The sequence below is a fragment of the Apostichopus japonicus genome, chromosome 16 (genome assembly GCF_037975245.1).
Source record: "Apostichopus japonicus isolate 1M-3 chromosome 16, ASM3797524v1, whole genome shotgun sequence".
In the NCBI taxonomy this organism is placed as follows: Eukaryota; Metazoa; Echinodermata; class Holothuroidea; order Aspidochirotida; family Stichopodidae; genus Apostichopus; species Apostichopus japonicus.
The window spans coordinates 17,627,658-17,642,400 of NC_092576.1; the positions used below are offsets into that span (position 1 = coordinate 17,627,658).

At 35.1% G+C, this 14,743-nt stretch overlaps 2 protein-coding genes across 6 annotated transcripts in view; both read left to right on the forward strand.

The window, feature by feature from the left end:
• The window catches only part of LOC139982862 (uncharacterized), a 44,308-nt gene extending 36,129 nt beyond the window's left edge, over positions 1-8,179 (forward strand). For 4 of the 5 annotated variants that reach the window (XM_071996008.1, XM_071996005.1, XM_071996006.1 and 1 more), the window contains 4 exons: positions 1,157-1,241; positions 2,016-2,190; positions 2,938-3,130; positions 3,410-3,531. In XM_071996008.1, coding sequence (XP_071852109.1) covers positions 1,157-1,241; positions 2,016-2,190; positions 2,938-3,068 — 391 coding nt within the window. In that variant the 3' untranslated portion in view covers positions 3,069-3,130; positions 3,410-3,531. Of the gene's footprint in view, positions 1-1,156; positions 1,242-2,015; positions 2,191-2,769; positions 3,131-3,409; positions 3,573-4,360; positions 4,480-5,981 lie in introns of those variants that run through there. The other variant, XM_071996010.1, reaches the window with a different exon arrangement.
• Positions 1-14,743, forward strand: part of LOC139983536 (uncharacterized) — a 124,279-nt gene that overhangs the window by 73,875 nt on the left and 35,661 nt on the right. The gene's annotated exons all lie outside the window — the stretch shown is intronic.

Below are 14,743 nucleotides of genomic sequence, written 5' to 3' on the forward strand. Positions count from 1 at the left end.
AACTCAGGCAAGTCATACTACTTACAAAGATCCATCATGGTTAGAAAACACGCAAAACATTACACCATGATCCCACACTGCCTTTGAGGTATGGGGATCTGATGTATATATTTATTTGCTCTTGGGAATCATTCAAAACTTTGATTGCCCATATTTGAAATATTTGGCAACAAGCCATTGATTTGAATCATAACTTTGTAGTACAGTATCTCTGCCATTTCCTTACTTTATAATTAATTGCCACCTTTAAAGCTATTTGGTTCTAGAGAAGAGTAGAGCGTAAACCGTAAACCTATGCTATCATGACGGCATGTGTTGGTATGTGTGCGCCTGTTTATAGCAGCATTTTTGCGTTTGGTAGCCATTTTTCACCCTTTTGACATGTCCATCAAGTTTTTTACATACATCAATCACAAAACAGTAAACTAAGATATTAGTCAAGTTTTCCCCTGCCAACAGTGTTAATTGGCAAGTAATTAAGGACTTCTGCAGATAACGAGTAGAGTGTCTTCCGACAAATTCCTCATTTCAAATTAATCGCATACAGTTCCCCCACACCCACTAGTTTGAATTAAACCAAAGTGAATAGCTAACATGTTTAGTTTTGAGCCGTTGCTAAAAATACTGTAGATTCAAAAAGTTGTGTTGGTACCACTGCCATAGACAGTGTACACTAATGAAGCATTGTGATGCATTACGTATTGTTCAATGACATTGGCAGAGTTTACATATTCTACGGGCAGTGTATATTGCGATCCTTACAGGAAATATCTTCGAGAGCAAAAATGTTAAAAGTTGGGTAAATTTTTCGACTTTTACTCCACCATTTGAAGTTAGATTTTTATAGATAAGCTAGTTATGTATGTCGTTACGGCATCGTGGAGTCCACAGGATTGAGGAAATCATAGAAAGGAAGCCAAATGCTGCTTTAAGCCTAATATGACCGATGTCATATACAAGAAGAAATCATGTCATCAATTGTCGAGTCAAGAGAGCGATATTTAACATAAAGTACTTGTCAAACAAAGAACAGACAAGTTTGTATCTGTGACACTTATGCTTGTTAACAGAATAGTTTAATATAATCTCGTAAATTTATGTTGTGCTGATGATATATTTCACACTAATATATATGCTTTACTTCCCACCTTATTAGCCCTAGCTCTGCCATGAAAGAGGCGATGGCACAGGCAATAGTGACAGCATTTCCTTGCCTGAAAGATCCAGAGGGTAAAGGATATGTGAGTATTTCAGTGTGGTCAAAATATGGCTTTTCAAATTTTGGGATCTTTTAAGACTTCCACATCAAAGAACTCCTCCAATTGATTTAATTTTGTACCCTTTGGTACATTTCACCGCTTAAATTCGTTTTGGTTGCGATGTTGTAGGTATAGAGTGCATTTTGGTGCATGTGAGCAAGTTAATTTCTGAACCAATGTTAGACCAATGTCATGATACGTCATTGATATTTCATATGTGGACAGGGTTAAAAGCAAAATCACTAAAGAAAGCTTGTCAAAACTGTGTCTTAGAATCGGTATGTTGAATTATTGTCATTTATACCCAGTAATTTCTTTATCTTCAAACAATCTGTATCTTTCTCATTCGTTTGCCAGTGCATTTCAAATTCAAAATTGATGTTGAATGGGTTGCCATCAAACTTGTGGTTTTAATTCAGAGGCCTAATCCTCTCACACGCCACTGGTTTCTTAGAAACTTAAATTGCCGCCAAGTCAAATGATCTTATAAAGTTATGTTTTAAATCCCAATGTATTACAGTTTTATTATACATACGGTACTTTTTCATTTACTTGGTCTTGCAACAGTTATGACTATAAAATTAAAAGTGAAAGGAAGTTATCAGAAGTGGGTTGAAGTATCCCATACCTCTTCATTAGCTTCCCCAGTGATCCAGTTGTTATGTCTTATGTCTCCCGAAATGTATATTCAACCAATTATATTGTCAGTTACATTGTCAGTATAAGCTAATATAATGAATTCTTTATATGTCATAGGAAACATGGTATATTAAAGGATCAAGAAAAAGATCTGCTAAAGGAGCATTTGAGGACCATTTGAGATACAGAAGACGTAAAAAGAAAGTTGATGATGAAAGCACAGTGGCCCATACTTCAAATGATCATAAAGATCCAGATGAAGAAGTAGAAGGACCAACTGCAACCTATGGTGGTATGACCGATTGTTCTTTATTAATGTTACCAAGGAAAAAAAAAGTATAATATCAATCAATAACTTGTGTTACTGTCTGTTCCTATTTTCACTGTCTTGACATCCTGCCATTTTGTAGTTTGACCATATCGATTATGCCATTAATATTTGTGAGATGATCATGAAGCATGAAGATATGATGTACATGCTCCTTTTTTGTAGAGAATTTTTTTCTCGCTTCAACCATGATAGCTATGTTTTATTATTGTTTGACTCTTTTCCATAAAAAATATGGGTTTGATATCTTTGCATGTTTGCAGAAGTCATGCATACAGCCAATTTTTCGTGTCTTATACATGACACAAGGCTGACAAACTGATTGGAGTGGAGGTCTAACATTATATGGGAAATACACTAAACTTGCACTTTATGTGTTTAGCCTAGTTCAAAGATTTGAATGAATCAAGGCTTTTTTTCACATAATAAATAAGCTTAAAACTGATAGATCATATTTCATATTTCAATATTAAATGGATATAAACTAATAAGGAAATTCACCAACAGTAAAGAAAAATAGGTAGGACTTATTAAACTATTCCACCAGACAATCTCTATTAATTTGTTTGGATAACAAGTTAAGCCCATACCTGGAAAGTACTTTAAGCATGGAGCTATTGTTGGCCATCCTTTTTTGTCCGATTAAAGGAATTAACTTAAATCACTTATCAGCAAGCTCTTTCATTCTCTGACATATTTCATTGAGGGCAGATGTGGAAAAAATGCAAGCCTTGACAGATTGGCTGAAACACAAAAATGGACCAGCAATGAAAGTCCGGACTACAATGAAGGAAACTACCTGGTACAGGAATAAAATTTATCAAGCCCAACAAGAAAAATGAAAAAAGTGCCAAATGTAGCTGAAATCTTGGAAAAGTTTCAACACCTTACTGAAAGAGGAATGGTAAGTGTGTTCTGAAATTACATTTTTTTGGCCATTGGGAAGATTTTGAGTTTGTCATGTCTTTTCTTTTAACATGAAGAGACAATTCAAATTAAAAAAAAAATAACACTTCCATTTGAAAAGAAATAATCGGTACCACTGTCATTGGCCTATGCAATAAATATGTTTGTGATAAACAACTCCTCAAAACAGGAATGCATGTAGTGGCTAATTGCTATTATTGTATATTGACACTTGTGGTATTTGTTTTACTTTGTAACTGTTTTTATTTTAATACAGATTGAACAGGACTATGAGGAATTGTTTGGTGCAAAGGGTAACATGTTGTATCAGAAATGGCCTGTAGTATCTGCATTCATTTTGTCCTATGCAAATAGTATGTGCCCCAAATGGAGAACGATTCTAGAAGTACATTTGTCAAAGGAGCAAGATTTTACCCAGGGTAGGTATTCTATTCACTTTTTAAAATTGTATGGTAGTTGAAGCAATGGCAGTTTCTATTATTAAAAGACATAGTTTTACAACACAATTTTCAGTGGAAAGGTACGTACACTAATGTTTTCTGTTTATGCATGGCCCAAACTCGATACAGGTATGTCACTACATGTTAAAGTGTGCCTTTAAGTTGCAACATTATACATACTGTAGATCACAAAGTGCACAACTTTCCTATGAAAGTTGAGACAAACTGGTTTCCTTACAACAAACTGGTTCCAGTTTCCCAAAGTGTTTAGCAGGTTCTGCAACAACATAGTAGGTATGTGGTTATCAGTAAGTTTGTTATTATATAGTTTTATTAAGGATTTGTAGGGATAATGTCATCATAAATTGATTATCAGTGTAATTGTGGATAAGCTCCGGTAATAGTTCACCTTATCTTCTCAACCCAGTGCTCAGAGGATAATGAGGCATGTGTGTAATGTATTTTACGTGTTTTACGTCCGCCAGTTCACAGACATGAGCAAACCCAAACATTACCCATTTACTCAACATCAGAAGAGTTGGAAGCAACTTGTCGAACACAACCGAATATAAGCCACAGCAAGACTTGCTGCAAAGACATACCACTCACATTCCTTCAGAATTGTCCCAAACACTCAGTGCATGATGATTAATGATAGAGAGTCCAAGAACATGTCCACGGCAAATGCATCTGTGATGAGAACTTATGTGGGATCATACGAAATAAAGTAACGATATGTATACAGTTATTTTCCTTTTACGTTACAGATGAACGGATGTATTTGGCATTTTGCACATTGCCATTGCTATTTGAAGGAAGGAAGAGTGCAAAAGGAGGGCGAGCTTCCAGCAAGGAAACCATGGACTGTTTTATAGATTTTCAGAAGGTAATAATATCATTGTTCAACGCAGGTTTGATTCCTTGCTGCACACGGAATATTATATGTGTTCAGGTCCATATGCATATGTACGTGCACTATGTACTGTGTATGCATGAGTGAGTGTGTGATGCTTGGCTTTGTTACGTGATAACTCAACAATGGGTGATCGCCCTTTGTTACTTCAGGTCTTATTGTGTATGGTGTTCATCGATCTCATCGTAAACATCAGTTAATGTATTTGGTCAGAGCTGGTCAAAATATTGAAATAACAATGATTCTGCACCCAAAGGTGACATTATATCCATACTTTGTATGATCTTTTTGGTATATTTTCAAATTTATTGTGACATAATTCTGAGTGGTGGGCCTCATTTCAGAAGATGGCATGATATATCATTACCATGCTAGTAGATGGCCCGTAGTAACTTGTAATCAATTGTTTTTGGTGTACATAGCATTGATGTTGTCAAAGATTTAGGTCAATATATAAATGTTGCAATATTACTCAAGTAATGGTTCTGATGCCACAGGCAATCATCAAAGGTATTGCTGTACTACAGTATAATTGTCCTGACTGAATTTCTGCTCATAGTAATCAGTTCCACTAAATAAAGTTAAATAGACTGTTGACCCTGGAGCACCTGCATGGTTGTCAAATGGGGTGGGTGCGGAATATGCATCTTCCTCAAAAGGAAATACCATCACAAAAATGAACTAGTATTAACCATGGGTGAGGGTTACATGGGGATACCCTCTTTTAAGGGAAAATTCCTAATAGTTTCAGTGCCCCTTTGACTCTACACCCCACATAACTCGCCCATTGTCAGAACATGGCAATGTTACTGCAATATACTACCAAAATAATTTGCCCTGGTTTTGGACAGAACTAACATATCATTTCCATGGTACCTCCAGACTTTGATAATTTCTTATACCAGGTATCTTCATAGGACTGGGAAAGAAGATATTAAATAAGGGGTTAATCAACGGTCTAGCGTGCGTTACTCACAGGATTAATGCACGATCGGGGGATAATACCCGAGCGAGTGCATCCAGCGATAGCATTAACACCCGGAGTGCATTAATCATGTGAGTAACGCACGCTAGACCGTTGATTAACCCCGTTCATTCATACACTACCATTTGTGTGGGGGAAAAATCATAAAACGAAACATTTTTGGTTACATATAACGAAAGATTTATTAAAGTGATGCCCCGTAATTTTACCGCGCGTTACTCACAGGATTAACCACGGTCAGCTGACCTGAATGGACCAATAGGATTTAGGAATCTTTACTAAGTATGAATGAATAATATTTCAAATCCTTTTTTGGTGTCAAGACAAGTATGACCTGTGTGTTGTAAAAGTTCCCCCTGAAGAAACCTGTTTCTTTTTTACTAGCATTGGTCAGATATGCTTAAAACCACACAACTTTAAGGTTACCTATACATATTTCTCAGATTGTGGTCAATATATATAAATTTTATATTATAACTTGTCTTTTCAGGAGGGTGTAAACTTAGAGCAATACTTGACTCAATTTGATGGACGTACACAGCCATTCGTTTTGATCTTGGGAGGCACCTACTGCCAGCCACAGCAGCTCTTCGTCATCATTGAGCGAAAGGCAATGGTAGTAGACACACTCATTGCAGCAATTGACCTCTGCTACAAGGCTTACCAGGTTTTAGACCTCTGCTATCCACCTCAGGCTATGGGGGTATGGAATGCTTTAGACACTCTCATTTACGATATTAAAGTACCTATTGAACCAGGGTCTATCAGGGCATTCAGGGCATACTATCATTTCAAATCAAGTATGTAAGACCGCTGTCAGCAACATGGCATTATTTTCATCATGGTTAACAAGGAATCCGCTCCAGTAGCTCTTCGTCATCATTGAGGAGAAAGCACTGGAAGTGGGCCCGCTCTTTGTATCCATTGGCCTGTGCTATGTAAAGCTAAACAAATGTTAGACCTCTAGCTTCTCTTAACTTCAGGTTACAAGGGTATGTAAAACTTTAGACAGTTTAACAAAGATGTGATGATTTTAGTTTGTTCCTATATAGATATTTTCTGGTGTTTTCAAAGTTGTGTTGTGTTCTTTCTATTATATGTTATCATTGCTTACAAGTGATTTTACAGGGCTTTAGTTCTCCAGCATGTTTTATTGAAGAACTGTGCACAACATATAAGCGATGATTTTAGTTTCATCTCACATAAATATTTGTCTGGTGTTTTTAAACTTGTGTTGAGTTCTTTCTATTATATGTTAGATATTTGTGAAATATCACAGATTATAGGTGATTTTACAGGGCTTGAGGTCTCCAGTATGGTTTATTCAACAACTGTGAAAGCATATATGGGATGGTTAAGTTTTTTGGTAACATTTGTTGATGTAAAATATGTTAGATCTTTTAGAAATATAACAGCTTAGTAAAGTTGAGTTTCATAGGGTTTTAGGCATCTAGCATGGTTATCCAACACATAGTAATTATACACTTTACATTATTTCTACATAATACTGCCTGAACGTTGGAAAACTTTCTGAATAACTCGTTGATGAGGTCAACGTTTAGGCACAAACAACTTGAAAAAATGTAGATTTTATTGGCTATATAATTGCTATGTGAGATTGATATCCAGGAAATACCCAGGAATAAAATGTCAAGGACAAGGACAAGGATTTAAAAGTCATGTGTATGTTTTAACTGCTTGATATGTAGCTAATCTTGTCTTTTACCTAAACTTGAGTTTAAATTATTTGCAAGCCCATAGCCAGTGGGGTCATGAAAAAGCCCCCCCCCCCAACACACACACCAACCTGGTTATAAAAACAATTAAGAAAAAGAATAGTACATTTCATTATGCAATGGCTCCTCTGCAAATAGTATTGTAGCAAATAGTACTGTGAAAAGTATTATTGACCTATATATGTGGCTGCATTGCTGCTTATACTGTAATGGTAGTCACTTCTATGATTTTCATGTTCTATTTTGTGTAAGAGAGAAAATTCAATTTTTTTTTTGATAAGCTGAAAGTTATTTACAGAAGTCTTAATACATTTTATCACTTCATTTTGATGTTACAAGTGTGTTATTTTCTTGCACTGAGATCATATGCATCCTTGCCAAAGAGCCAATGTTTGTCCTCATGTTGGGTCATATATACCAAAGTCTTAAAATTATTGCAACCTTAATTAACACGCAAGCATATGCACGTATGGAAGTTATATCAAATTGTTCAAAGGGAAATGTTTTTGACACTAGTTTGAAACATTCACAGTATACATAAATTATATTATTTACACAAGTGTGTGTGTAAAAGTAACACCAAAAGGTGTGCTTATATTACACAACTGTTTTGCAAAAACAAAGTAACCCCAATAGGTGTGCTAATATTACACAACTGTTTTGCAAAAAAACTACACAACTGTGGGGTAAAACCAGTGCCCTGCTTGACATGGGTAAAATTTACACAAAATGGGGTACAAAAGGGAACATGGTCATTGTTGTGCAAATTTTACACAATGCTAGTTTGGTAAAATAATTTACACATTGTGTGGTAAAATATTACCCCAACAGTAAGGTAAAACTTTGCCAAAGCATTAATGTGTAAAGTTTACACATCTGTTGACCATGTTCCCATTTTACACCATAGAGGTGTTCCATTTTACCCCATGTTGAGCAATTATTTTTAAGTGTGTATATAACACTAAGTTCAATAAGGCCCTCATTAGCTTCATAGCGTGCATCTATTATGAAGTTTACGCGTAGTAGAACAAATATTCGTTTATCACAGCACGTAAACGAGAAGGCCTCAATCTGCGTTGACATGTTTCCACCTTGGTCTAGGTTCAATTGCGTAAGATCGGGCCAAATGTTCACACGTGGCAATGAACAATAAAATATTGATTGATCTAACGTTGCAGAATTTCATAGCAACAGGTATAAGGTTGGGAAAAAAAGACAAATGTCTCTACTCGTTAAACTTGATATATCGGTGTTGATAAAGTGTTTCCACATCAAAGTGTTCTAACACAAGGAATTTGGTGAGGATCATAGTAGTTCCAACACATTGAAAGGTACTCCATTCAGGACGAGACCAGGGTGTAAATACAATACCCTTTCATGGTACAATAACTACAGTGTGCATGTCGGGGTTAGAGCGAAGAGGATATCTGTAGTGGTGAAAAGGGAAACAGTTTCATGTGGTGATTGGTTTATTGCATTCATAAACTGATTTATGTAAATGACGAACAAACCGTTGTCTTCTTTGAAGTTAAGAAAGAAAACTTGAAAAAAAAAAAGACCATGACGCCGTCGACGATAAAAATGATGTTGACGAGAGATGAGGGCGATTGGTAACAACTCGTTAAAACTTGAAATTGTCGGAGGCTTGACGACAGGTAAAACAGCGGAAGGCAATGGTTTGATTCTAGTTTTTAAGGCATCATTATACATTAAATTATAACTCTAAATATATGAATAACCAGTAAAAAATCCACTTCACCACCGGTTACGTCCTATTGGGACTCATTAGACAAATTCATCGAACCCCAGTCTTTTTTGTCACAGACTTAGGCCCGATATACTCGAACACGGTGATTGTGTGACTGTTATTAAGGGCGTATTACGTGTTACAATTTTACAGAGTGCAGCCCTGTAGCTTTGAAGCTGACAATGTACACAAAGTTACCATTTTTTTGAGGCAAGTCAAGACGTATTTTTTTTCTGAACTGAATGTGTCGCAAGTGGTATGAAAGACATATATTAAACTAGTAAAGATCAAAACCACGGAAAAACTTAACTTTAATCAAGTAATACGCGTTCACATAAATAAAGTCATTGTGGTTAAGGTCCGTATTTAATTCCTAACTTCGCTTGATGAGTCCCAAAATGACGAAACCGGTCATGAAGTGGTATTTTAGTAAACAAAGGTAAGAAAGTAACATCAAGCTGGGTACGGGGCAATAGTTAACGTTTTTGGTTGTTGTTGAATCCACTCAGGTGTTAGTTATCTTACATATATTATAATTATAAAAGTGTTTTTTTAATAAGTGTAACCATATATCTATGTGTGTACGAGTGAATGATATTTGCATATGTCACAGAAGTTTGAAACAAGTCAGTTGAGTAGGAAGAACTTAACGCTAAACATTGGAATTGTTTATGAAATCACATGCTAGCTTGATACACGCCCTCTCCATACTAGGTGTTACAAGTTATAAATTACCAGGGTTAAGTTTCAATGCCGTGTGAGAGGTTTTGAACAAGACTGTAAACTTTCAACGTTAAAAGTTGACATTCAGTGCATTCGCTTGTCCATGGCATTGTTTAAAATATCGAAAGATGATGCGATAACAATGACACTATACATAGTAGACTATTGTCGATACAGTAGATATCCCGAGAAAGAACTAGCTTTTACGGGGAATTCAAGTATGACACACTTAGCACTACATTTATAATGGCAAGCTCTACCCATTTCGAATAAATATCGTTAATTTCAACACTATTTAGCCTACTGTGTAACTATATACTTCTATATTACTGACACTTTTCACGACGGTTCACCTCTAATCACGTCATGCATAAGAACATAAATTAAAAACAAAAGGATTAGGCTTATGCTATATGCACAGGCTAGACATAGGCTATCGTCACAGACAGACAAACAGCTTCAGACAGAGTGTAAAATATCTCTAACCAGCCATAGACATTCTGTATATGTCCTCCAATAATGTCCTCTTTTTTTCTCGCAACCATATCATTGGAGATGTTTGAACAATTAAGACGAAGAACGATGTCAAGATACATCCAACATGTAGAATATACTACATGCTGTGTAGAGAACTGTCCAGTACGTATCAATATAGACGCCTATACAATTACAACGAAACTTTTCCATTGAAAAGACACTATGTTCGACGGTATAGTAAACTCGAATATAGATATATGCGAAAGCACTAACGGAGGTATTATGTACGTACAACATGGATACAGTTATTGCTGTGAGCTCTCTTGTATCACCGTGTCTAGAGACCCAATGGTAGGAGAGATTGGCTAGCTGAATTCATGTGCGTCATTTTAGGGCCAGGTATCGAAACGCCCCCACTTCTATGCATATTTTACGTACGTAAATATACACGGTTAATATAGGTATATATTTAAAAAAATAAAACATACACAAGAAATTTGAGATAAATTTTACAAATTTATAACTGTGCATTCATCATTTTGCGTGGAATATACACACACAGAGCTAGTGTATTTGTACCACAGCTCTCGTTGCTACACATTTACTGCTGAATCTGTTTCCAGGATGAGAGGTCACTTCTTTTGCCAGGCAATGACATCTGACACGAAGAAAGCTGTGTAGAAACTTTTTACAAATATTACAAATAAAACAAATAAATTACAAATTAAGCAAGACGAAATCACTTATTCATGAGGGTAATTCTGAGTCACATAATTTACCAAATTTTCTTGTACATCTGAATGAGCAACTAAGCTTTCTTTGCTTTTCTTAAAAACACTTTTAGCAAACAAAACAATATCATAAGCAGATGTTGAAACTTTGACGAGACATCCCTTTTTATATGATTTGTAATCCAGAAAAGAAGACAACGGTGTTGTCTCTCTGGTTTTGCTACTAACAAAGATGGATGCTACAATAGGTTGTTTCTTCATGAGAATATTTTTTACTATGAAACGATACCCAAAGCTTTTGGTAATCCTGTACGACATCAAAGTGGTCACCGTTAACACACTAATTGCTGATAATTGTCTTGCTACGTTCATTGTTTCTTTCATTCTTTTTTTTTTAGTTAAAAATTAAAGAAATGTCGCAGATATTGGATTCGTCTTAACTAACGGGGTTTTTAAATTCGTTATGTTAATCAAAATATTCCTTATGTGTTACGTTGTGTATTTTAGTTCAAAATTAGATATTTCGTTGATATATAGTCACACGTTTTTACTAACTGTGCAGTCGCGGACGTTATATAATTTGTAATTTGTATAAATTAAATCGTAATATGAATAGGCAAATATGTAGATGGTTCACAAGTTTGTTTTATTTATGCCCTCTCACCCTAAATTCCCATAATCCGACCACTGAGTATTGTTAAGGTAGGATACATGATGTCGGTAAGTTAGTTAACAAACAAAGCTTTTAATTGCGCGTTTAAAGTTTAGTACCTTACCAAAGTAAATCAGAGAAAAATAACATATAACGAACTATAACGAACTAACTGCGTGACACTCAACATGATCGGTCTGTGTGGTAAGGGGATGGGTGGGAGCAAATAAGATATATTTATGCTCTCATTTAACAGAAAGCAAACCAGTGCCACCATACAAATCAAAGTATTGAGCTATGCAACGACTTTCATCTATTACTTTCTTTTAATTCGCGTAATGTTTAGCAATTGGCGTAAAAGTGTCGTAAAATTCGTGTTTATATTTGTCAATTTGTATGTTATTTGATTTTTCGACTTCTAAACATCATTATTATAGTTAACACTACCTTGGTTGGTCATTATTTGATTGGACTGTGTTTCTCACTTAATTAAACGAAATTGTTTATTGATATGAGAGATTGGTTTCCAATCGCACTGTTCCAGTGTGAAGTTATGTCGTTCACATATCTTCCTTTTGGTATTAAATAACTATTATTATGATGCGAGTACTATTTGTATGATAACTAAACAGCAGGCTGTTACTAGTAAGCAAAGCAGTAGTAAACCCAATGTGTTGGCCTTCAAATATATTCTGTCCTATCTTTTTGATAAACAGCAAACGTTTGGGAAAAGAGTTAACTTGTCAAAATAATGTGATTGTATAGTCTAGGCTACATATCCCAGGAGCAAAAAACTGAAAGAGGTGGTTACAGGTTTCCTGATACATATATTAGTTCGAGTTTATTTATTGCTAAGAACAGTAGCAATAATTTACAGACTTACCATAGCTACTGTGTTTAGGCTTATTGTCACATGTATACCAAGTAACGGTATCTATATGATTTACATTACTGGGAAAATGAAAGAAAAGGTGTTTTCTCGGTGCATTAATCATCAGAGGCAGTCAAAATAATCACAAACGAGCACTGTTCTTCCATTTATATATAAATTAGTTTTTATCTAGCCCATTATGCTGATGTTTAGGATGTTTCCTTGATGGTTTTATCTATGTTTTCAGCCCACGTGCGCCTCTTCCACCTTCGATGGTCAGTCTGGGGATTTTTGCATGCAGTCGGGGAAGAATGGACCACTATAGTGTACTAGGGGTTTACTCTTCCAGCCGGCTTTTCAGCCTAACACAAAGTATGTATTAGCAACACCTTGCATTTAGGGTAACTTATAAAGACCTAATCTAAAGTATAAATATGCCATAGACTGCGTAATTTGAAGTATATTTCTTTTAGGCCAGGTAAGGACATTTTGATTTTATTATTTGTATTAACACAACCTTACGGTTGGAGCTACTTATAAATACCTAAAGTAAAGTATTAATATACCTCAGAACGCACCATTATACTTTTTTATTTATTTATGTTTTTGGAGAGGACCCTAGCCCCCTGTATACGAGATTGGTTTCAATCACTCCACGGCAACACCCATCCTTTATCTTATTCTGCCCATTCTGCCCATTTGGTAGGGGAGAATTTTTAATCCCTCTCCCCCACCTTTTAAAATCTTGTTCTCGCCGCTGGATAAGTAACGAGTTAGATTATAGAACATGAAACAGACTACATTATATAGACACAGATACAAAGATAAAACTATTGGCAACATACCATTGGTAGTTTTCTTTTAATTTCTTCCCGTGACATTATACAAGATCAGTACATACCATTTGTTATATAGGAAGTTATCATATCATATCATTACTTGAAGGGAGTAATAAACATGTTGCACTGATCTGCCAATGAATCGTAAGGGATGCCTTAGGACTAGTTGTTTCTTTAGTTGATGACAGGATTGTATACACTCATGTGCAGTTAGAGTAAAACCCTAATAAACCGCAAACGAATTGATTATCCACTTCCTTTAAAGAAATTGTTATACTTGAAAGGGTTCTTGTAGCTTAGTGATATTCTGCCGGTATCTTTGTGGTAAATTTTTTTCAGTAAGCATTGTCAGCGTTTATGTTATATTCATCTAGCGTGGAGACTGCGTGTGAGGGGTATAATGTACATAAACAAACACTTTACACTTACCAGATTAACTTAAGGAAGGAAAGAAAAGCTGTATTGCAATAAAAAAAAATAAAGAATGAGTTTCTATTCATTCAAAACGATAATAAAGATATCAAATGAAAAGTATAAGAAATCGAAAGAAATCGTTGAAATTGAGTTTAACTAAACGCATAATACCTTCCTATAGTATCAGCATGTTAGAATCACAGTGATTACGTACTAGCCACGTCATATGGTTGTCACCATAGAGGGTGTTTTAGGGACAGTGTAAATGGAATTAATATAACTTAATACCATTAAGCAGTAAGAAAGTTAAAGAACTATAAAATCAGTTACAACATGTAATAAACAATAATAAGCAAATATAAAATGAAAAATATATAACAAAGGGAGCAGAGCTTTGAAATTAAAGTTAACGTAATTTTAATGTACAGGATATTACCTTCTTTCATTATTGTACATGATAGAATCATAGTTATTAAGTAACAGACACCACCATATGATGTATCAACATATAACGTGCACTAGGAACGGTGATAATGGAATTAATATTACAAGAATTAAAAGTACATGAATTGAACGCATGTAGAATCGTTTATAACACAAAGTAAAATAATGATAAAATAAAGAAAACAATAGTAAAGGGAGCAAAGCGTTTAAATTAAAAAGAAACACAAACCAAATCATTATATTTGGCTTATACGACAAAAATCTGTGTAAAGAAAAAGTACCTCTCAAACTGATATGATATAATTTATATAAATTCAATGTATACATAATGTGCTGAAAATATCTCAGCTGATGAAAGAGAAATATTTTCTGATTATCCTGATGAAATGTCCATGCAGTTGCTTTGCATCGTTTTTCCCTTCATTTAGGCAAATAACAAAGACTTTGTTACATATTGTGGAAAAGATAAAATAATAAAAACTACTGCACATTGACGTTTAATTCCCATTCTACAAATTAGAGTTATGTTGATGATGCAAATGATTATTATAGCATCTGCTTGGTCACCAATGTGGTGGGTGCATCATTTAACCTCCAACACCCCCCCCCCCCCTCCCG